This window comes from Panthera uncia, chromosome D1 (assembly GCF_023721935.1).
Source record: "Panthera uncia isolate 11264 chromosome D1, Puncia_PCG_1.0, whole genome shotgun sequence".
Classification (NCBI taxonomy): domain Eukaryota; kingdom Metazoa; phylum Chordata; class Mammalia; order Carnivora; family Felidae; genus Panthera; species Panthera uncia.
This window is the reverse complement of record NC_064808.1, coordinates 5,762,034-5,784,732: the sequence shown is the minus strand read 5'-3', so window position 1 is coordinate 5,784,732 and position 22,699 is coordinate 5,762,034. Positions and strand designations below refer to the sequence as shown.

The 22,699-nt window shown below is 61.9% G+C and overlaps 2 protein-coding genes and 1 long non-coding RNA gene across 6 annotated transcripts; 1 reads left to right on the top strand and 2 right to left on the bottom strand.

Annotated features, from left to right (window-relative positions):
- The first annotated feature begins 629 nt into the window (after nt 1–629).
- Nucleotides 630–12,255, top strand: SIPA1 (signal-induced proliferation-associated 1). Of its 4 annotated transcripts, none has more exons than XM_049616316.1 (16): nt 630–725; nt 3,043–3,803; nt 4,428–4,555; nt 4,641–4,817; nt 6,838–7,012; nt 7,725–7,828; nt 8,086–8,243; nt 8,324–8,933; nt 9,269–9,543; nt 10,455–10,682; nt 10,800–10,911; nt 11,005–11,113; nt 11,212–11,313; nt 11,409–11,463; nt 11,686–11,764; nt 11,859–12,255. In XM_049616316.1, exons 2-16 carry the CDS (start codon nt 3,131–3,133, stop codon nt 12,003–12,005), a joined length of 3,132 nt encoding a protein of 1,043 aa, XP_049472273.1. In that variant the 5' UTR covers nt 630–725; nt 3,043–3,130; the 3' UTR covers nt 12,006–12,255. The 4 variants fall into 4 exon arrangements, with proteins under 4 accessions (XP_049472273.1, XP_049472264.1, XP_049472256.1 ...); XM_049616307.1 differs by having other exon boundaries at nt 11,388–11,463; XM_049616299.1 differs by having other exon boundaries at nt 10,800–11,113.
- Nucleotides 9,948–11,692, bottom strand: LOC125912406 (uncharacterized). The gene is made up of 2 exons (XR_007454708.1): nt 11,502–11,692; nt 9,948–10,287 (listed from the first exon to the last, which is right to left on the bottom strand). It is a non-coding gene; the product is annotated as an uncharacterized LOC125912406 (long non-coding RNA).
- A 1,831-nt stretch (nt 12,256–14,086) lies between the features above and the next one.
- Nucleotides 14,087–22,684, bottom strand: RELA (RELA proto-oncogene, NF-kB subunit). The gene is made up of 11 exons (XM_049616435.1): nt 22,509–22,684; nt 21,843–21,869; nt 21,589–21,740; nt 21,291–21,439; nt 20,538–20,629; nt 20,048–20,179; nt 19,106–19,210; nt 18,677–18,889; nt 16,422–16,502; nt 16,258–16,332; nt 14,087–15,509 (listed from the first exon to the last, which is right to left on the bottom strand). Exons 1-11 carry the CDS (start codon nt 22,513–22,515, stop codon nt 14,875–14,877), a joined length of 1,668 nt encoding a protein of 555 aa, XP_049472392.1. The 5' UTR covers nt 22,516–22,684; the 3' UTR covers nt 14,087–14,874.
- Nucleotides 22,685–22,699: the final 15 nt, after the last annotated feature.

The following is a 22,699-nucleotide window of genomic DNA, read 5'->3' as shown; positions in this document are numbered from 1 at the left end:
GGTCAAGGTAGATGAGCACCAAGAGGAGGATAAAGGATGTGGGGCTGGGTTATGATGGAGATAGAGGTAAGGCCCAGGTAGGGTTCACATAGCCCTAGGTCCCTTCCCCCCCTAACCTGTTCCTTTTGAAGCCTTGGTCTGAAGTTCATTTTGTTCACTTTCTCATCCCTGTATTTTCAAACACTTCCAGTTCATGAGGCTAGTGCCTATAATTATCGGCCTTGACTTTAGCCGAAGCCCATCTCTGAACCTCAGTTTATCCAGCTATAAAGAAGAGAGGACACCTGTCCAAAATGTTTTAAGAATAAATGAGAGCGCGTGGAGAGTAGGGTTCAGTGCTTAGTAAGTGCTCATAAATACTCAGTTTCTGGGCACCTGCTGCGTGGGGTGGATGGGTGGGAAGGGAGGGGGTTGCTAAACGCTCCAGGAATCCTGCTGTAGCCCTCGGAGTTGGTCTGGACGGCAGGTACACTTCAGCGTTTCTCGGCGGAGGCTGGAGGCCCCACAGCGCTCGGACTGCGCGCCCGCCTTGCCGACGCCTGGCCAGTCCCCGCCCGCGGTGCTTCCCGCCGGCCCAGGCTGCTCCCAGGCCGGCCCCGCCCGCTCCGCGGCGGCCCCGCCCCCCGGCACGGCCCCGCCCCCAGGCGGAGCCAGCGCCCTAGAGCTAACGGGAGAGGCAGCGGAACCTCAGCGCGGGAGGCGGCCACCAGGCGGGAGCCCTAGAGGTACCGGCGGGAGCGGGGGAGTGGAAGCACCGAGGTCGGGCCAGACAGGGGAAAAGGTGGCTTGGCGTGGGCCTGGGTGGTGTGTGTGTGGAAGGGGGGTCCTCGGCGCGTTCGCCGCCTGCACCCTCCCAACCTCCGTCCGGGCTCCAGCTCCAGTCCCGAATCGGTACGTCCAGTCCCCTGCCTCCGGCCGGCGGCCCCCACTCTGCTCTGCGTGATGGCCCGGCCCGTCCAGTGTGCCGGCGACTGGATGCGGCGGCCCCCGACTCCTCTGGGCGGCGCTGGCGACTGCCCCTGCTGCCGGCTGTGTGAGGGGCTCCCCCTGTTCTGGGGCTCCCCTTGTCTCGGGGCGGCCTCCTCCTCAGCCTTTGCGCACCGTCCCCCAGTCTCGGGCCTGGCCTGGGAGGAAACATCTGTCGCCCCCTTGGCAGCAGAAATGGGGTCGTGACCTCCAGATGTGCTGGGAGGCGTCCAGGGCCTCCTCCTGGGGCAGCCAGGCCTTCCGGATCTGTGGGGGCGGGGCCGGCCCCCTCCCCCCAAGTGACACAGGCTGCGAGGAATGTCCCGGCCTCAATGGACCCTGTGTGAAGCTGCCGGGTGGGGGGCAGAGCCCAAGAACACCCCCCAAGGCAAGGCTAGAGCCCAGCACTGGGCCAGAGCGAGAGGCACCCCACGGGCTGTGCACAGACACGTACACAGAGCTCAGCCCACGCGGAGCAGGGGCTTACACGGCTCCCCTCTCTCGTGTTCCCTCCCACTCCAACACACACTTCACAACCCAGGCCCAAGACCAGGGCCTGCATCATCACCACACATGGTCAGCTTCACACTCTTCAACCTCCTTTCAGGCTCCCAGTGGTGTTGGGAAAGGGCAGAAGGTTAACCCCATTTTAGGGATGAGGGAACAGAGGCTCAGGGGTGAGGTCAGAGGTTGTCCTAGGAGAAACTAAGGGAGGAGGCACCCCGAGCGTGGTGGCCTACCCTTGCTTTGTCTTAGAGCTTAAGCTGAGGGGTGGACGGAGCCCTGGCCCCCACCCCGGCCACACACAGTGTCACCGGAGGATGCCCAAAGCCCTACCGGCAGTCGCCTGTGTTCCTAGTGGAGGGTCCCACATCCCTGTCCTGCTTGCCCACACCAACCTGAGTTCACCTGGGGTGGCTTCCCTCACCTTCTCACACTACCCTTGGCACCTGCCCCTGGCCTCGACACGTTTCCGCATTTAGCAGGTCCCTGGGACCTTGGGTATCTCAGTCTTACATCCCGTGAGACCTCGAGCCTCAGCCCAACACCCCCCGCTCACCCCACACCTACACACACAGGGACGGGAGTGGGCAGGTACTGCGCTGTCTAGGCCCTGGAGATTGACAGAGCCGGGTTCAAACCCTTGCTGTAACATGGAATTACTTCAGGCAAGAGCATCCCTTTCTCTGGATCTGTTTGACCATCTGTCACACGGGGTTCAGACCTCCCTGTCAGCATCAGTGAGGCCAGGTAGGCAGCTGTCCCGTGGGTCCCAGTTCCAGCAAAGGGGTTCCGTCAGTGTGACTCCTTCCCCTGCCCCCAGGCATGGCCACAGTAGGCTGCAGAGAGTGAGCCTGGGCCTGTCCTTCGGGCCAGGGGGATGGGTCCCATGACTGAGCTGGTGTGACCCCAGCACCTTCCTCAGGATATGGTGCTGGGCAGGGGGCTGGGCTCAGAGTTGGGGCCACTTCCTGTACTGAAGGAAGTACTCTTGTCGTTTCTGTTGCCCTCCCAGTGCCCCCCGGGAACCTCTGTGTCCTTGAGGTATTGAGGCCATGAGGGCCCGGGCATTGAGACCCAGCTTCTGGGTGCTGGGCTCCTGCGGGACCCTGAAGGAAGTGGGAGGGGCAGGGAGGAAAGTCTCTGGGGACAGGACGTCCTCCCTTTGTCAAGTGGGTAAGACCCAGACATCAGTGGCCCCATGGGTTTCCCGTCCCAGTGAAGACGAATCCTCTGTCTAGCTGGGCCGGGACTTGGTGGGGACCCTCATTCTGGGCCCAGGCCAGAGCCACGGTGTGTGCCGTAGGAACTGACCGCCCCAGGGCTGCCCGGACTCCAAGACCCTCGGGGCCAAGGCCCAGACAGCCCGGCCCCTGGCCCTGCCCCTCACTTAGCTGGAGGAGGGGGCTGGAAACCTCAGCCTAGGGCAGACGAGGAAGTGGCCAGGAAAGCGGAAGAGGCTTTGATGGTCGCGGAGGGGGGCCGGAAGCCAACCCGCGTGGTGGAGGGCCAGGCTGGGGGCCCGGGTTCCTGTTTTCTCCCCAGGCCCCACTGAACAGCCCCCTCCTCCCTCAGGGCAGGAACTGGCCTGCCGCCCGGGCACCAACCACCCGCGCCTGCCAATGCGACCCGGCCCCCGGAGAGCCAGGCCCACATCACGCCCATGTGGGCCGGTGGCGTGGGGAGCCCTCGGCGGGGCCCGGCCCCTGCGCCCACCGATGACCTCTTCGCTCGGAAGCTGCGCCAGCCGGCCCGGCCCCCGCTGACACCGCACACCTTCGAGCCAAGACCAGCCCGGGGCCCGCTCCTGCGCAGCGGCAGCGATGCCGGCGAGGCCCGGCCCCCCACACCGGCCAGCCCTCGCGCCCGGGCCCACAGCCACGAGGAGGCCAGCCGCCCTGCCGCGACCCCTACCCGGCTCTTCACTGACCCCCTGGCACTGCTGGGGCTCCCGGCCGAGGAGCCGGAGCCCGCCTTCCCGCCGGTGCCTGAGCCCCACTGGTTCGCCCACTATGACGTGCAGAGTCTGCTCTTTGACTGGGTTCCGAGGCCGCGGGGGACGGGCGGCCACGCAGAGGCTGGCTCTGGGACTCCGGCCTCCGCTGAGGACCCGTCCGCCAGCTCGGACCTGCTGCTCGAAGCGCCTGGCTTCGTGAGTGAGCTCGGGGGTGAGGGCGAGCTGGGCCTGGGTGGGCCGGCGTCCCCACCCGTGCCCCCTGCACTGCCCAACGCGGCCGTGTCCATCCTGGAGGAGCCGCAGAACCGAACTTCGGCCTACAGCCTGGAGCACGCAGACCTGGGAGCTGGCTACTACCGCAAGTACTTCTACGGCAAAGGTAAGGGGAGGGCTGGGCAGCAGGCCCTGTCACCTGACCAGCACACGGTAGGGCTCAGGAGTTGTCATTTCCCTGTCAAGTTTCCGGCCAGCTGCGTGAAGGGTCAGGGTCTGCCTCTGGGGCCAAGACTGCCCTGCAGGGCCTAGCTTTAACCACCTCCCTGAGGCCTTCTGCCTGCATCGATTCATCCTACCCCTCCTACCCCTCCGGGCTGGGGAGAGAATTTCTATCAACACTTCTGTGAGGTGAAGAGTGAGGTGTGAAAACCTCTGCACCTGGGAACCTCGTTCTCGTTCTCGTCAGTTCCCAGAAGGGAGGGCCCCAGACGTCCTGCAGCAGAAGACGGGAGGATGTGGCTGGCGGGCCCCCCGGCAGGATCTAGGCCTGGAAGCCAGCGGGCATTGGCCCCCTGGGTCTGGGGCAGGTGTGAGGTGTGCCCAGCCGCCCCGGGGGCGGGGCAGAGGGCCAAACAAGGATAGGGATTTGGCCTGGTAGAACGGGGGTGGGGCTGCGGAGGGAGTGGGCCTTAGTCTAGGGTCCCCTAGGGGTGTGTGGGGCCGGTCATCCACGGGGGGGGGGGGGGCGGTCATCCACCGACCGGCCCTCCCCCGCACCCCCCTCCAGAACACCAGAACTTCTTCGGACTGGACGAGGTGCTGGGCCCGGTGGCAGTGAGCCTGCGGCGGGAGGAGAAGGAAGGCAGCGGAGGAGGCACTCTGCACAGCTACCGCGTCATCGTGCGGACCACACAGGTGGGCCGAGGTCATGGGACCCGAGCGCGCTTTGCCTCCTCGAAAGCCTGTATGGATCCTGAGCGCCCCTATGTCCCCTCCTCAGCTCCGGACCCTCCGCGGCACCATCTCGGAGGATGCGCTGCCGCCGGGGCCCCCGCGGGGTCTGTCCCCGAGGAAGCTTCTGGAGCACGTGGCGCCGCGGCTGAGCCCAACCAGCCTGCGCTTGGGCTCAGCCTCACCGAAGGTGCCCCGCACGCTGCTCACACTGGACGAGCAAGTGGTGAGTGGCCGGTGTCCCCGCGCAGCCCCTACAGCTAGACCTGGTCTGAACCCAGTCTGCTCAGCTCCCAGCCGCCTAGCCCTGACCCTGATCCTGGGCTGGACGGTGACCCCAAGAGAGCTGGCTTTTCAGAGGGGGCAGCACAGGTCATCCAGAGCCTTGCCTCTCAAAGTATAACCCGTAGACCAGCAGCATCCACACCATCTGGGAGCTTGTTAGAAACGCAGACTTTTGGGCCCTGCCTGTCCCACCGCATCAGAGCCTGTACTTTCAGAAGATCGCAAGTTAATTGCCGTGTACGTTTCAGTTGAGAAACACTTGCTCCCCTTCCTACAAGTCCCTCTCCTTCCCTGTCAGTTTGCCCTGCAAGGTGCTGCTTAGTCTCCTCTCAGTGTGGGGTGCTCACTCCTTCCTGGGGCTGCCTGTTCCACTGTGGGTCAGATCAAGCCAGTGGAAGTCCTTCCCGGCCCTGTGCTGAAAGCTGCCCACTGGCTCCGATTCTCCTCCTCTGTGTCATTCGGTCTGTCAGCCATTCAACAAACATTTTCTCACAACTTGATGCTGGGCCCCGGACTGGACACGTGGGGACATGTCCAGACCAGGTGCTGTCCTGGAGTAGCTCACAGCCAGTGGGGAGAGAGAGAGAGACCCACAGTTAATCGTGGAGCAGTGAAAGAGGAATATTGAAGGCTCCATGGGGCGCCAAGGGTAGTCTTGACAGCCCTTCCTTGGCTTGGGGTTTAGTATCATGGTGGAAATGTAAGGGCTTGGCTCAGGAAGAACAGGTGTCTTCTAGACAGAAGAAACAACTTGTGTGAAGGCTTAGTGACTGAGGGCAGGTCACACTGGGGTCCTATAGGCAGTTCTGTGTGGCAGGAGTAGCACTTGGGGGGAAGGGGGATGGGGAAGGCTTGTATTTGGGAAGGCTTGCATTTGGTCCTGGGGGCACTGGGGAGCCATGGAAGGTATGAAAGGTAGAGCAGCCTTCAGGTGGCAGTGTGGAGGCCAGACTGGAGGGTCCAGGCCAGAGGCTGTTGTAGTCATCCAAGCCAGACCTGATGGTGATGATGGCAGAGGTGAAGAGGAGATGACAGTCCAGGGGTAGGTGGGTGCGATGGGAGCGGCACAGTGAGGGGGGTGAGGTGCCAAGTGGGGGGAAGGACACTTGGGCAGCCGGAGAAACGGGTCTGGAGCTCAGAAGAAAGGTCTGAGCTGGAGGCAGAGACTGGAGTCTCTTCCCGTGGAGACGGTTGCGACCGTCACCGAGGGCAGAGACCGTGGGCGGAGAAGAGGCCCAGGCCGGAGACAGTGGGGTCGTTAGGGTTTCAGGTAAAGTGAAGTTCCAGTTGTCCCAGGCGCCCACCATGGAGACAGCGTGCCAGGGTAAGGCAGGCCCATGGGCTGAAGGAGCCGCAGGGATTTGGAGCTGGGGAGGAAGCGGGGCTACGGGAGTCAGGAGTGATGAAATTGAAGTGGGGACTGAGTGTAGACAAGCTTCTCGTGAAGAAAGGAGGCTGGAGCCCGAGGGGCCAGAGCACCTTGAGCTGTGCACGGTTAACCCCGGATGGAAAGGAGCCGGGAGCGGCGTGAGCGGAGGGGGTGCAGGGCTCAAGGCCTCCAGAGGCTGGGCTGGGGATGCCTGGGATTCGAGGGAGGGGAGGACAGGCTAGCCTTGAGATAAGGAGGATGACAATGTGAACGTTCACAGAGATGGAGCGAGCGCACCGTGGGCCGGGTCCTTTCCACGAATCACCTCTTCTGTGGTCACATGAGAACCACCCCCCTCCTGGTCCCTTCCCACCTGTGACTTCCTCTACCCTCCTGAGCCCTGGGTGGGGTGGGGGGAGGGGGCAGGACAGACCAAGCCCACTTACAGGCAGAAACACAGAGGTGGCTTAGCGAGGGAGGTGCTCAGGGCCGCTCGCAGAGACAGCCCAGCCCCCAGCCCATTGCCCAAGACCCGGTGGGCGCAGGGCCCGAGAGACTGAGGCCTGGGCCCTCTGCCTGTGCTGCCCCGCAGCTGAGCTTCCAGCGCAAGGTGGGCATCCTGTACTGCCGCGCCGGCCAGGGCTCGGAGGAGGAGATGTACAACAACCAGGAGGCAGGACCGGCCTTCACGCAGTTCCTCACCCTGCTGGGCGACGTGGTGCGGCTCAAAGGCTTTGAGAGCTACAGGGCCCAGCTGGACACCAAAAGTGAGGCCCGGGGGGCTGGGAGTGGGGGCGGACCGGTGCTGAGGGGCAGACGGCCTTGGTGAGAGCCCCCTGGCTTGTCACCGCTCCCCCTGTAGTGTCCTGGGTCTGAGGCCCGGGTCGAAGAGTTCTTTGGGCAGGTTGAGGACGTGGGTCAGGGGCCACACTGGCCAGGCAAGCCACGGGCTGGAAGGAAGGACTAGGATGGTCCCCCAAGGCCCTGATGCCCTACTGCCTGAGCTGGAGCCACGCGGGCTGGCAGGCACCGCTCCCTCCGTCAAACACACATATTCCCCCAGCCCTGCTTCCTCGGGAATGCCCCTGCCTCCCGGGTTAGAAGGGCCCCAGGGCCGCTTGCGGAGCACCTCTGGCCTCCTTCCACTCTCAGCTGCTCCACACATGCGGGTGCCTGGGCCAAATCTGTCCTCTCCTGGGACATCCACCTCCGCCCCCCCCCCTCAGAGCAGGCCACTCCTCACTGAGGTCCTCGTTCTATCTCCGCTCGCCCACGCCGAGCCTAGGCTGGAGGCTGGAGCCTGTGGGGGAAGGGGCAGGGAGCGGCCACGGGTGAAGCCACGACTTCGTGACCTGGTGGCATGAGGGGTGGTCCGCCTGCTGGTTGGGGGGCACAGGAGCTCGAGACCGCAAGCAGGGATGCCAAGTCCGAGCCGATCCCTCTTGCTGTCCCCCCGTGTCCCCGAACCCCTGGCCACAGCGGATTCCACAGGCACACACTCCCTGTATACCACGTACCAGGACCACGAGATCATGTTCCACGTGTCCACGATGCTGCCTTACACCCCCAATAACCAGCAGCAGGTGTGAAGAGCTATGACGGGGCTGGGGGATGGCCACGGGCTTCTGGGGAACCATGGAGGGGGGTCACGTGGGCGGTGGCATTCGCACCTTGACCTGAGATCTCTCCAGGCCTAAACAACCCTCCCCAAAGACAATCACCCCAGACCTTCCCCAGGGGCAGGTGGGGGAGCCCCTGATGCCCAGCCTCCGCCCTGCCAGAATTAGGAGGGACTTGGGCAGACAGGTCCGGGTTACATCTCCTGCCATCTAACTCCCAGCTCCTTCGGAAGCGCCACATTGGCAACGACATCGTGACCATCGTGTTCCAGGAACCCGGCAGCAAGCCCTTCTGCCCCGCCACCATCCGCTCGCACTTCCAGCACGTCTTCCTGGTGGTGCGGGCTCATGCACCCTGCACGCCACACACCTCCTACAGGTGGGTGCCTGGGTGGTCCCAGTTCTGCCACCGCCACGGGCCCTCCCGGTGGCCCCTAACTACCGCCTCCCTCCCCTCAGGGTGGCCGTGAGCCGCACCCAGGACACCCCTGCCTTTGGGCCGTCTCTGCCCCAGGGCGGAGGCCCCTTCCCGGCCAACGCGGACTTCCGCGCCTTCCTGCTGGCCAAGGCGCTCAATGGCGAGCAGGCAGCAGGCCACGCACGCCAGTTCCACGCCATGGCCACGCGCACGCGTCAGCAGTACCTGCAGGACTTGGCCACCAACGAGGTGACCACTACGTCGCTGGACTCGGCCTCGCGCTTTGGCCTGCCCTCCCTGGGCGGGAGGCGAAAGGCGCCCCCTCGGGGCCCGGGCTCCGAGCTGCAGGCGGCGGGGGCGCTGGTGTGGGCCGTGCGCGCGGCGCCCGGAGCGCGGGGCGCCGCGGGGGCCGAGGCCCGTGGTCCCGACGACGCCGAGGTGCCCTGCCTGCTGGGCATCTCCGCTGAGACGCTGGTGCTGGTGGCGCCGCGCGACGGCCGCGTGGTCTTCAACTGCGCCTGTCGCGACGTGCTGGCCTGGACCTTCTCCGAGCAGCGGCTCGACCTGTACCACGGCCGCGGGGAGGCGATCACGCTGCGGTTCGACGGGCCCCCCGGCCATGCCGTAGGCGAGGTGGTGGCGCGTCTGCAGGTGAGGCCCGGGAGTAAGGCAACTCGCCGCCGGGTCCCTCCCCACCTCGGGGGCGGAGCGGGCTGTGGAACCCCTCGCTCTCGCCGCCTCTCCCGTGAAAGGGGAAATTGGGGGTTGGGGGCAAACCCTGCCCTGGCGCTTGGCAGAGCTGGAACGGGGGCGGGGGGGGGGGGGCGGGGAGGTCGTCGGGCAGGTGACTTCCGGTCTCTGAGCCTCAGGCCCTCATCTGCCGGGGTGTAGGGGTGCGGGGGTGTGGGGTAGGCGGTCTGGGCGGCCTGGGACCTGGACTGGAGCTGGCGCAGTGCCCGCCCTGCTCACGCCCCGCCCCGCCCCAGCTGGTGAGCCGAGGCTGCGAGACCCTCGAGCTGGCGCTGCCCCGCGAAGGCCAAGGCCGCCTGGGCTTCGAGGTGGACGCCGAGGGATTCATCACGCACGTGGAGCGCTTCACGTTCGCGGAGACAACGGGGCTGAGGCCAGGGGCGCGCCTGCTGCGCGTGTGCGGCCAGCCGCTGCCCAGGCTGGGCCCGGAGGCCGCTGCCCAGCTGCTGCGCTCGGCGCCCAAGGTCTGCGTCACCGTCCTGCCCCCCGACGAGAGCGGCCGGCCCCGCAGGTCAGGGCCTGGATGCGGGGAGGTGGGAGGACCTGGCAGCTGGCCACCGCGGAGCCTGTGCCTCCCGTGTCGCCATTAGCATTCTCCCAAGAATACCCGTGGGGAGGGCTCTCCTCCAGAGAATCCCACGTTTCTTAATCTCTCTGAGTCGCAGGTGCAGAGTGAAGCCAAGATCCAACAGCAGTCCCGTCTTTTTAAAAGTATCATCCACAGACGCATACATGCAACCGGCCACTTACCGGCTTAAGCCAGGATATGCAAACTTTTCCCCCAAAGGGCCAGACAGTAAATATTTAGGTTTTCTGGGCCACCTGGCCTCGGCTACAGCTACTCAACTGTGCTGTAGCACAAAAGCATCCATAGAGGACACATGAATGAATTCGTTTTCTTTGTTCCACTAAACCTTTATTTGTGGACACTGAAATTTGAATTTTATTGATTTTCATGTGTCATGAAATGTTCTTTTGATTTCTGCCAACTATTTAAAAATGTAAAAACCATTCTTGGCTCACAGGAGTAGGAAAACAGGCACATCTGCTAAAACAGGAAAAAAAAAAAAAAAAAGGCGCAGGCTGGATTTGGCTCCCAGGCAGGAGGTTTTAGATCTCTACCCCGGGTGATTTACTTGTGTCATTACTTAAATCCTCACAGCGGGCTGTGAATTGGTACAGTTTACCCATTTCGCAGACGGAGAAACGGGTGTTCAGAGTGATTTGCCCAGGATACACAGGGGCAGCGCTGGGTCTGGAAAAAATGGCCAGTAGTCAGGCAAACAGTTTTCGTTGTCGTTAGGGTGTTTGGAGAGCTCTCCTCCTGGAAGTGAGCCTCGGGCACAGCCGGGAGTGGGGCTGGAGATGCGGGACACCGGGGACAGGGTGTTCCTGCCTGACGCCGCCCCGTTCTCCCGCCAGGAGCTTTTCGGAGCTGTACACGCTGTCTCTGCAGGAGCCCAGCCGGCGGGGGGCCCCAGAGCCCGTGCAGGATGAGGCCCCCGGGGCGGCGACCCTGCAGCCCACCACGCAGCAGTTGCTACAAGCGTGCCTGCTGGAGGGTGGCAGTTCCACGGGGCCTGGGGATCTGGCTGAAGAGAGGACCGAGTTCCTGCACAGCCAGGACTCGCCGTCACCGTCACCCCGCAGGTGCTCCCTCTCGGCCCTCCCTCTCGTCCAGCCCAGTGAAGTTGGACGGCCGCAGTCTGTGAGAGCAGGGGCCCTGGGGTGCAGCTTCTCTCGCTGAACTGTCTCTGCTCTCCCCAGCTCCCTGTCAGACGAGGCCCCGGTCCTTCCTAACACCACCCCGGACCTCCTCCTGGCCGCCACGGCCAAGCCGTCAGCACCCGGTGCTGGCCGGGAGACCCCACCCACCCGGGTGAGCAAAAACAAGACTCGAGCCCAAAGGGCGGTGGTGGGCACAGTAGGGAAGGTGGACGTCACTGCATCCGTACCCATTAACACCCCTCAGGATGGGCCAGGCAGCCCCAGTGGTTGTGAGGACAGGGGCGACCCGGCCCCAGAGCTGAGGGCCTCCTTCCTGCCACGAACCTTGTCTCTGAGGAACTCCATCAGCAAAAGTGAGTCTGGACCAAGGTGTGGGTCATGGGTGGGGGCGGGCAGAAGAGGGGCTGGCTTGGGCTCTCCCTGGGCTGAGCCCACCTCCCTGTGCCCACAGTCATGTCAGAGGCGGGCAGCGAGACCCTGGAAGACGAGTGGCAGTCCATCTCAGAGATCGCCTCCACCTGCAACACCATCCTGGAGTCACTGTCCCGGGAGGGTGAGGCCACCAGGGCGCCGGGGGTAGGAGCCAGGATGGGGCGGGGATCTTTCTCCCTTTATCCTCCTGCCCAGATGGTCCCTCTGTCCCCACAGGACAGCCCATCCCAGAGAGCGGGGATGCCGAGGGAACTCCGAAGTCTGATGCTGAGTAAGCCTCCCCCTGCGGATCTAGCCCCTTCGCTGTACCTGTGTGGCCTCCATACGTGCCCGTCCGCTAGAGTTAAGCGTTGTCCCGGGCGGGGCTCCGCGCTCACACCCACAGAAGTCTGCGAACACAGGGGTTGGGCCCGTCTCATTTAAGCGGGCTGGGAGGCAGCCGGAGGTGCTGACACCTACCCTGGTCCCACGAACCTGTCCCCCACGTCCTCAGGCCAGAACCTGGGAACCTGTCGGAGAAGGTCTCTCGCCTGGAGTCCATGCTCAGGAAGCTGCAGGAAGATCTGCAGAAGGTGACCGCGGGGCGGATTGGGGGTCGGCGGGGAATTACAGGGCCGCCCTGGGAAAGGAGCCGCTGCTCTGACACCTGCCTCCCACCGGTCCCAGGAGAAGGCAGACAAGGCGGCCCTGGAGGAGGAGGTGCGGAGCCTGCGCCACAACAACCGGAGGCTGCAGGCCGAATCGGAGAGCGCAGCCACGCGCCTGCTCCTGGCCTCCAAGCAGCTGGGCTCACCTCCTGCCGACCTGGACTGAGCCGTCTGGGCCAGCCTCAGCCTGGCTGTGGACCTGCCTGGAACTGCTCAGGTCCTTCCGGGTACCTGGGTCACAACGGGCCCGGGGCCCTCCTCAGGAACTCTCCCTGCGCGCAGAGGCGCGTCTTAGCACTGCCCCCACTCCCCAGTCCATTATTTGGTGGTGAAGTTGCCCCTACCCCACCCCCGTCCCTGTTTGTAAATATTCTGTGAAGAAGAGGGGACTTTGGGGAGTAAAGAAGCCACTACTATTTGTGTCTGTGCGGGTGTTCATGACACGACGGGGGGGGGGGGGGGGGGGGGGTGAGTAGGGGGCAAATTGGTTTTGACCCCAGAGGCTCCTGCCAAGTTCCCAGGACCAGTTAGAAGGACAGGCCTTGGGGACATTGGCTCAGGCCCAGGGCGGCACTCGCTGAGGGGGTTCTCTGAGGCTAGGCCACCCCTTGGTTTCTCTCCCACAAACATTTATTTGTTCTGTTGGGAAGCAGATGGCCACGCCCCACACTTACTCGGCTTTATCTGGGAGCCAGGCCCAGCCAGGCCCTTGCCCTGGAACCAAACCTGAGGGAGTGAGACCAGGGGCAGAGGGACAGAGGTGGGCCTGCAGGCGTGGGGGAGGAGTTTAGGGGTCCAGGAGAGAGGCTGATTATGCTCCGATGGAAAGTCCTTTTCCAGGCCCTGCCCTCCAGGGAAGGCCCCACCTCTCCTCTCTGTAGTCACCGAGCCCCCGAGACTGGAGCTCCCTCGACCCCTGGCAGGTGACTGCAAGACACTGGGAAGGCCAAGGGAGAGGCGTGGCCCGGGTAGGGGGACCAGGGCTCACTCAATGGTTCCCCTCGGGCCTCAGGCTGGGGCCACCGTACGCAGCTACGCCGTCCGCTTCCTCCGGTCAGGAGCCTTCTCACCTCCCTCCTCGGGCTCGCCCGGGCCCCGCCTCTGGGGCCGGGGTTCCACCGAGCGCGGCCTCTCTGGGCGATGGGGTCGCGGGTTCGCAGGGGTCCTGACCTGGCGACCACACTCGGGTTCCGCCCCTTACGCGGACGCGCAGCTTGGCCTGGTCCCTGAGTGGCCCACCCCGCTTCGGGCCCCACCCCTGGCCCCGCCCGCTGGGCTAGAGGCTGGAACGCAAGCTTGGCTCTCCAGACGCTTTCCGATAGCCCGGCACTTTGCCGCTCTCTGGCGTCTTCCTCGCCGGCAGGCAGTCCACCACCGGAGTCTGCAGCCAGGGCCTACTGTCGTTCCCAGGGTACACGCTAGTTTTTGCAGCAAGCGCCACCGGTAACCCGCATACCTCTACCTTCACCCTCCCGCAGCCGTGCGAGCACGGAACTTAGATGCCATCCGACTCAGGACTGCGATTTCCCCGAAGCGCATTACAGGGCCGCCCCTCGCGGAATGCCGCCTGTGCGCGTGCGCACTTGAGAAGGCGGGGTCTTGCGGGCAGAGCCTTCGCGAACACTGCCTTACTGCGCCTGCGTCGGGTCAAGCCGGAAGTACGTCCAGCTCCAGGCCTCTGGGCTGTGGCCCGGCTTTTGTTTAGGCTCTCGGGGCTGCGGGTTTAAGATTTCTTTGGTCCTCGCAGAACAGGATGTCAAAGCATAGACCTTTACCTGGCACCTCCCTTCCCCAACAGATGCGAACTCTCCCTCAACCACCCAAGAGATGAAATCCAAACCTCTCGGTCCAGCGTCCTTCATGTTTTTTATAGCCTGGCCCCATCCAACTTTTCCAACATTGTCTCTTTTACCCGGCTCACCTTCCAACGCTGGCTAGACCCTTTGCAAGACTGACCCTCCTCTGATCAAAGCCCTGAAGCTGATTGCCCCTATGGCCTCTGTGAAGCTCTTCCTGAAACTACTCCATCCCCACAGCCACTGGGCCCTGCTGAGCTCTCACTGTGCTGGGACACCGCCCCTATTAGCTGCTTGCTTTCATCCACGGGCATTTCATTCCAAGGACATCCTCGGACCGCAGGCTTCTAGATGACAGTGTAACTATTCATCCCACTCTGTATCGCTAATGTCCAGCCTGACATGACCAGCAAAGAGCGTGCTGTTTGCTGAAAGAAGGGGAATCTCTGGCCAGCTTGGCAACAAATTTATTAGTTCAGAATAGAAAGAGCAAGAGTCCAACTGCTTTGATTTCTTCAGTAAAAACTGAGCCTCTTGACTGGAGAGCTGCCAGCCTGCCCTCCCCCCTACTCTCCAAACAACTAGCCCTACTTATTAAGGCACTTGAGGAAAGGGGGAACAGAGAGGTCTCGGACCGAACCTCCCGGGATCCCGGACAGGGCCAGTGTTGTCCCACCGCTTCCCTTACAGCCGCAGCTGAGCAAGGAGAGCTGGCAGAGACCTCTGCAGGGCCAGAAGGCCAGGCCCTCGAATGCTGGTGTCAGTTCAAGGACAACGTGCCAGCACCACAGAGGGGCTGGTAACAGGCATTATTTTGGCACAAGATGTGAATGAACCCATCATGTGAAGACACTTGGTGATAAGGCTTTGTGGCCTCAAAGGCCATAGCTCCAGCCTGTCCCTCTCTCTAGGAGAGTATTAGAAGCTGGAAGGTAGGGATGGGGGCCCCCAGAATTCCCTGTAAAGAGAAGGGAGCGGAACACCAGGATAGGGGAAGAGTTTGAGTCCTCCCTGCTCCCCGCTTTCCAGAGAAGTTAATGCTTCTGCTTAAGCACCTCCAAAAAGAGAGAGAGATAGACACTGCCAGTAAAAGAGTAAAATGCACCCCCCGGAAGACATCACCCAAAGAAGTTGGGGGCAGTTGGAGCACACCCCCCTCCCCGAATCCGTAAGTGCTTGCTTTGGGAGGGCTTCGATCCCCTGCAACCCAGTACCCCAGGCAGGGTAAGTGTCACCCCCTTAGGAGCTGATCTGACTCAGAAGGGCTGAGAAGTCCATGTCGGCAATGGAAGAGAAGTCTTCATCCCCCGAGAGGAGGCCGTTGGGAAGCCCCGAGGCCCCCAGGGGAGCGGGAGCTGGGTCAGGGGGCCTCTGGGATCCCGTCACCAGGCGAGTTATTGCCTCAGGGTATTCCATCAGCATGGGCTCAGCTGGGTGGGGGGCCACAGATACCCCCTGGCTCAGCAGCTGCTGAAACTCAGAGTTGTCGACGGATGCCAGGTCTGTGAACACTGCCGGGTCGGCGCTGTTGCCAAGCAGGGCCCCCAGGTCTTCATCAGCGTCAAACTGCAGCTGCAGCAGGGCCTCCGTCAGCGTCCCTTCCCCAGCCTGGGTGGTCTTGGGAGCAGGCGGGACCAGAGCCTGAGCAAGGCCTGGGGCTAAGATGGGGGCCGGGGCGGGGGCGGGGGCGGGGCCGGGGCCGGGGACCGGGGCGGGGGCCGGGACAGAGGCAGGGGCCGGGGCCAGGATTGGGGCAGGGGCTGGTGCCAAGGCAGGGGTCTGGCTCGGGATCTGCCCGGAAGAGAAGACCATGGGGGAGAACTCCTCGAAGTTGATGGTGCTGAGGGATGGCGTAAAGGGATAGGGCTGGGGAGCTGGGAGAGAGAGACAGAGTCGGGTCAGACAAGGCTGCAGAGACCCACCCTGTCACCTGTGCCCCAGCCCCTGTCAGTAGTGCTTAGGATCAGTCCCTAGGAGGAGGTCCCTCCCTAGGAGGTCATGGCTAGCACCCTCGCTCCTTCTTCCTCAGTCTGACCTGTTCGGTTCCATCCCCACGTCCTCCTGTGGAGCCCTCCAGCCCGCAAAGCTCTCCCAGCCTTTTAGAGGAAGGGATGCTGTCAGAGATCAGCTGGTAAAACCCAAGCCGCAGACCATGAGCCCAGTGAGCGCCCGGCGAGTCAAAGCCTGAAGCAGGGCACTTGGTCGCTCTTTTGTGAGCTACATACCAGCACGCCCATTCTGCTGGAGGAGCTTTTGCTTCCCTAATTCAACTGAGAGCTGAGGGCGAAGACTGCATCTTTGAACGGTCTCCTGCGGCATCCAGTATGGGGTTTAGCTGACACAGTGGTTCTCAGACCACAACGTGCATCAATTCATGAGCTGGTTCCTGGGCCACGCTTCCAGAGCCTCTGGATTGCACAGGTCAGTGATGGGGCCGGGGAATGGGCATCTTCACTACCCCCCCAAATGACTCTGATGTGGGTAACGAGACCTTAAGCCCTGTGAGCCCCACAGACAGTAAGCTTCAGACACCCGCTGGTAAAGCTGACCCCCTCCGGCCCAGAGCCACAGGCTGAATAGAGTTGAGCCCACAGTTCCGGTGGGGCAACAGGAAATCCTTACCTGGCTTGGGGACGGCAGCTGAGCTTCGGGAAGGCACAGCGATGCGCCGGGGTGGAGGCCGGGGGTCGGTGGGTCCTGTGGGGCAAGGCTGGGTCAGTTCCTAGCCCCCAGGGTCTCCCCTCCCCTATCCACCACCTTCTAATTCTCTGCACTGCCCCTCTCACCATTGAAAGGACTCTTTTTCATGATGCTCTTGAAGGTCTCGTATGTCCTTTTGCGTTTCTCCTCAATCCGGTGACGATCATCTAGAAAAGTAATGGGGAGAAGTGGGTCTTGCTCTTCTCAGCTGGATCCCCAGAGCCTTCAGAGGACCCGCAGGAGGAAGATGACGAGACCACCTTTCCGTAAGACCCTTTCTCCAAACACTGCCTGCCAGTGAGAAGGGCCTCATGACACTGACACGCAATTCTGAGAGTGCCACAGCTTTCTGAGGAGGCCTTGGTCACTGAATCTGACCACCCCCCTCAAAGGCCACGTGGGTGCCTCCAAGTAGGGGTCATGCTCTGAGGGGACAGGAGCCCTCGTGAAGCCGTCTCCAGCTTTTTCTCTTACCTGCATTGCCCACGTCCTAGCTCACCTCCAGCCTTGATCCAGGCCTGGCCATGATCTTTGCACTCTGGGGCAGCATAATAGGCTTGCTAAAGACCAACGAGGACTTGTATTCTTACCTCTGATGGTTTGCTAGTTCAGTCTGGAGCCTCCAGGACTGCCTTTCTAAGTACTGGGGCACATGGATAACTCCAAAGTACTCAACACCGTCAGTCCAAAGCCAGCCTCATCATCTCACCTCACAAACCTGGTCCTTCCTTCTCCAGTGGCCCCTCACCACCTGTCTGCCCTGTCACCCCACCCAGAAACCTTGGAATCATCCTCAGCATCTTCCTTTCTCTCACTCTCCACCATCCACTAACACGACACGCGTTTACCAACACCCACCATGCGCAGGCTGCATTCTAGCCACCGGGGGTATGGCTGTAAGCAGACAAAGGCTCCTGCTCCCCCCAAAGTGGACATCCTCATGACAGGGGGACGGGGACACAACCACATACAAGTGACAGGAGCTCTGAGGAAGAGACACAGGCTGATGTAACAGAGCCGGAAGTGAGGTTGGGGAGTCGAGCTTAGAGGCGGCCATGGAAACACCAGTGTGGGCCCATCATGTGGAGATCAAGCATTCCAAGCAGAGGCAACAGCTGGAGCACAGGTCCCGAGGAGGGACTGAGCTTAGTGTGTGTCGGACAGGAGGGCCTGGGGGCGGAGGGCACCCAAGGGAGACAGCGCTGGAGGAGACTGTCTTCCTCTGCCGTTGGCTCTGCAAGGTTCACACCACGTCTTCTCCTGGACCGGACTACGGCATCTTCCGCAAGAGCCTCCCTGCCTGGAGTCTCTCCCCTCGGATCCTCTATACATTCCTGCCAGAGTGAGCTTCCAGATCCACGCGTGTCCCTTCCTTCTTAAACCTTTGGTGGCTCCCCACTGTCTTTAGGATGAAATCTTGGATGAATGCCTTGAGTCTGACACTCGAGGCCCTCCTGCCAGCACCTGTTCAGTGCCCGCCGACAGCTCCCACAAGGCTGCCCCCAAATGCGATGGGCACCCTCCAACGCCCTTGCGCCTCCAGGTGTCTGTCCGCCTACCCGGAGAATGTGCTTCTGGGGCCTTCTCCGCCTTAAAACACTCCTGCCCCATGCAGCCATCTCCAGCTCTTTGCACGCAGCTCCCTCTGTTTCACAGGTTTTTCTGTCACTTAAGAATCTGTCCTGCTTGTTTGTCTTTCTCATGAGACTGAGCTTCTGGAGAGCAGGGAACACATCTCATTCGTCTTTGTGTTCACAATACCTGGCACGGGCCCTGACACCACGTGGTTGTCAGTAACTATTTGTGGAATGAACCGATGGCTGTTTCGGGGGTTGCTTTCCAAACGCTATTAGACTGCTCCTGGGACAGAAAACACTCTCAGGCTCGACGACGGGCTTTGGATCGGAGATCATTCTGGCTGTTCCTAATGTGGTCAGATGCCCAAAAGCTTTGACCAAATCATGGCTACGTGGGAGGGACGAGACACATCGCCTGGCAACAGGACCCTAGAGCCAGATGGCCTGAGTTTAAATACTAACTCTGCCACTATCTACGTGACCTAAGGCAACTCAGATGCCATCTTCTACCTCAAAAAGCTCACGAGGGAACAAAATCAGGTAATTCACTGATCCGCTTGGAATAGGAGCAAACATATAAGGACTCAGTCAATCTCAGGGATCCTTACTACTAACTGAGACAAGAAAGAGAATCTGATTCCTGTATAAATCCCTGCCCCGACTCTAGTTCTTGACCCACTACTACAGCCCCAGATGTCTAGCCCTAGCCTCACGTCTGCTGGCTGGAGACGACAGTCCTGCTGCTTCCCTCCCCAGCTGTGTACCTGTGTCTGGCAAGTACTGAAATTCCATGGGCTCGCTGAGCTCCCGATCTGAAGGCCGCCGCAGCTGCATGGAGACACGCACGGGGGCCTGCAGGCTGGGGTCGGCATAGGGAGGTGTCCGGAACACAATGGCCACTTGTCGGTGTACGTCAGCTTGAGAAAAGGAGCCTCGGGCCTCCCAGCCGGGTCCCGTGAAATACACTTCAATGTCCTCTGCGGGAGACGGGGAGCAATGTGGGTCACCGTGCTCGACTCATACGGCTCGCCGCCCGCCCCCCCACAATCGCTGAGACTTGTTTCCCAAGATACATCACTCTGCTGCCCCCGAGGCATTGGGGGAGTGTTTAAAGCCAGTCTCCTGACACCATCTCCGCTCAGCATTGCCCCTCACCTCCTGTTCCAGAGTCCAGCCCTCTTCCTGGTGTGTACCTTTCTGCACCTTGTCACACAGCAGGAAGATCTCATCCCCCCCGAGGCAGCTCCCTGAGTTTCGGTTCACTCGGCAGATCTTGAGCTCGGCGGTGTTGGGGGCACCTGAGGGCGTGGGAATAAGGAGGGAAGCCCTGAACCGTCGCAGGTCTCCGGGGCTGGCCTGCAGGGGATGCAACATCCCCGTCCATCCCAGAGTCAAGGCTGTTCAGAGCTTGCGGACCACACCTCCGCAGCCAAGGCTGCCCCGTTCCCAGGACCCCTCAGCCCAACGTATTCAGCAACTGTTTATCTACTATGTGCCCAGCACTGTTCCACGCACGGAAAACACGACAAAACTTAATCATCTCTGCCCTCGTGGAACTTATAGTCTGGGGGAACCAATCTGGTCACATATCCTCTTTTTCCATCAGACCCAAGCACCCTTCAAGGCCCAGTTTGCTTGGTAACAGACCCTTCCCTCCTGACCTCCACTTCATCCTGGTTTTCTGTCCTTGGGGCTCCAGAGCCCTTTTAGTCCCATTCATCCTGCTGATTACTTGATTAAAGGCTGCAACTGATCAACATTGGCCCAAATCATCTGTGAACTTCCTGTGAGATTTCATCATTGAATTACTACTCTGGTAACATCTTCTTGTTCCTGGGAGTTCATTTCCCGGAGTCGTTAGTACCGTTCCGGGCACACTATCCTCCCATCATGTAGTGGAAATGCCTGTCTCGCATCGACTCCCTGCCAGCCTAGAAGCGACACCTCACAGGCAGCTCCGGGTCTTCTTTGCCCTGTCCCCCCAGCCAGCACAGAGCTGGACACAGAAGAGGTGACAAATCCACAAGATGCCTGAACCGGGCGAGAGCTCCTCTCGCAGGCCATTACCCAGCCAACCCCCTTCCTCCTCACAGGCCCATCCCCCTCTCCTTTCCACGGCTATCCCGGCCACTCACGGTTGTCAAAGATGGGATGCGAGAGGACGGGCGGCAAGCGGAGGGGCCTGCCTGCCGGGTCCCGCACTGTCACCTGGAAGCAGAGCCGCACCGCATTCAGGTCGTAGTCCCCACGCTGTTCTTCTATGGGAACTGCCACAAAAGCACACGGTCAGGAGATTGGGAGGCGTGGCGGGGAGTGAGGGGGGGCAGGGAGCTCTGGGCCGGGAGGGTTAGTTGAGGGTGTGTCAAACAGTAGGAGTCCTAAGGCAGGACGCAGACAAGGTTCTAGACCCATCACTGACCTGTATGACCCTCATGGGACCCTGGATGTCATGTCCCCTCACTGGCTCCCAGTTTCCCCAATGGTAAAATGGGAGTGTGTACTGAATGGGCAGCAAGATTCCGTCTGCGCTATGACTGTTGGCCAATGAGGTGCAGGGAAGGTGGCTTCAGAGGGGCGACAGAGGGTGGGGGTGCTTCAAGCAGGCCCAGGCTTTCGCCCCCTCACCTTGGAAGGGATTGTTGTTGGTCTGGATACGTTGACTGATGGCCTGCTCCAGGTCCCGCTTCTTTACACACTGGATCCCCAGGTTCTGGAAGCTGAGTCCCCCACCAGGCATCAGCCCCACGGGCTCTGCCCAGGCTGCCCCCCTCCCCCCATGCACGAGATCACCTCTGTGCTTTACCCCCTCGAATGGCTTCCTCCTGTGCTGCAAAGAAACCCCACTCCTTACTTTGGCCGAAAAGCACCTGTGCCCTGCGACCCGGCCCTAGCCACGGTCCCTGCTGGCTCCCTGCCCTCGGCCATAGCGGCTTCTTGTCTGTTCTCCAAACACGCCAAACTCAGCCCCACTTTGAGGCCTTTGCATGCGTTCACTCTGCTTGGAATGTTCCTTCCATGCTTCTTTGCTCTTTCTCACTACTCAAGCCTTAAGTGAGAGGCCTTTCCTGACCTCCTGGCTCTCCTCCCTCCCTCCCCTCCACCAGGAGATTATTCTTCCAACCTAACACCGTTTTATTTTCATCTGTGAAGTTATCTCAGGTGTTGAGGTGACTGGGGATCCAGCCCCAGCCCACAGAGCCCTTATCTACTTGACAGTGGAGACGCGCCAACAGGTAACTCCAAGACCAAGGGAATCTGCTTGCAGAGCTGGGAGTGAGGCATTTGGCCCCTTGTCCAGATGGAGTAAGACAGTAACAGCTACACAACTGCCTTGCCTCTTGTCCCCCCACCCCCATGCCCTGCTGGTCAGGAGCTCACCTGTGGATGCAGCGGTCTGGGCAGAGCTCAGCCTCATAGAAGCCATCCCGGCAGTCTTTTCCCACCAGCTCATGGGGGTGAGGCCGATGAGGGGGGTCCTTGGTGACCAATGAGATGCGAACTGTCCCTGGCCCGGTGTAGCCATTGATCTGTTCAAAGTACAGAGAACATCTAGAAACTCAGGAATTCCAGACCCAACTCCCAGACACTGCACCGGGGCCCGGAAGCAAGCCTACCACAGTTCCTTCCCGCAGACCCTCTCTGTGCCCCCCACCCCACCGCTAACAGCCATGCTGACCTTGATGGTGGGGTGGGTCTTGGTGGTATCCGTGCTCCTCTCGCCGGGGATACTGCCCGCGGAGCGACCCTCGCACTTGTAGCGGAAGCGCATGCCCCGCTGCTTGGGCTGCTCGATGATCTCCACATAAGGGCCAGAGGCCTGGGCCGGCTCTGCGGCGGGGACACGGACCAGCCCAGGTCAGGCCGCTGCCCTCCTTGCCCCTAACCCTGGGGAGCTCCTCCCCAGTCACTGGGAAAGGCTGGTCCACTTACCAGTCGGGAAGATGAGGGGAAACAGGTCTGAAAGGGGAGGGAGACGAGGGTCAGCACAAGCCCACTTCCCATCCTTACCAGGGAGGGCCTGCTTCCCCACGGAGAGGAGATGGAGCCAGGCTCCCTCCCTCCGAAGGAGACTTTGTCAAGGCCTGTTCCCTGGGACCTGCGGGTGAAACTAAGGAGAAGGGGTAAAGAAGGCAGAAGCACCTGCTTCGCGAGGGAACCCTGGGTATAGCGTCCTCTCTTTACGGAGGGAAATGGAGTCGGGGCCTTTCCTACTTCCATAGGGAAAACTAAGGGAGGGCACTTCCCACACCTCATCCTGAGAGGAAACCGGGTCAGACACAGTCTCTCCCCTGACAAGGAAACCAAGTCGGAACTGCCCCCACGGCCCCGGGGGGAAACTGAGTCAGAGCTCACAGCCACCCCCCCCCCCCCCCCCCCCCCCCCCGCCAGAGGATACTGAGTCAAGTCTCCGCCACCTAAAGGGGAAACTGAGTCAGACCCCTCCATGCCCGCCCCGCCCCGCGCCACCATCCGGCCGGCCGCTCCCTGCGCAGCGCCCGTCGGCGCAGGAAGGGGCGGAAGGCGGCGCGGGGGGCTCCCGTCGCCGTCCCGGAGACCCCGACGCGGCCACCCCGCGGGGTCAGAGGGTGCCCTCACCGTCCATGGCCAGGGTCCCGGGGGCGGGGCCGGGGTCGCAGCTGGACCCGCAGCGCGCGCTACAGCCAAGCCATTCGCCAGAGGCGGAAATGCGCCGCGCGCGCCCGCCGCCGCGTCACTGCCGGGAATCCGGCCGCGCCTGCGCGCTGCACCGCTCGGCCGCCGTCGCCGCCGCCGCCGCGGCCGCCGCC

Excerpts from the sequence above, each read along its gene's own strand:
- SIPA1 (XM_049616289.1), top strand. The coding sequence starts at position 3,131 with ATGTGGGCCGGTGGCGTGGGGAGCCCTCGGCGGGGCCCGGCCCCTGCG. Across the intron at positions 7,013-7,724 it reads GGCCCAGCTGGACACCAAAA|CGGATTCCACAGGCACACAC; the intron begins GTGAGGCCCGGG and ends CCCTGGCCACAG. Across the intron at positions 8,934-9,268 it reads AGGTGGTGGCGCGTCTGCAG|CTGGTGAGCCGAGGCTGCGA; the intron begins GTGAGGCCCGGG and ends GCCCCGCCCCAG.
- RELA (XM_049616435.1), bottom strand. Across the intron at positions 18,890-19,105 it reads GTGTGACAAGGTGCAGAAAG|AGGACATTGAAGTGTATTTC; the intron begins GTACACACCAGG and ends CGTCTCCCGCAG. Across the intron at positions 16,503-18,676 it reads TCAGTACTTGCCAGACACAG|ATGATCGTCACCGGATTGAG; the intron begins GTACACAGCTGG and ends TTACTTTTCTAG.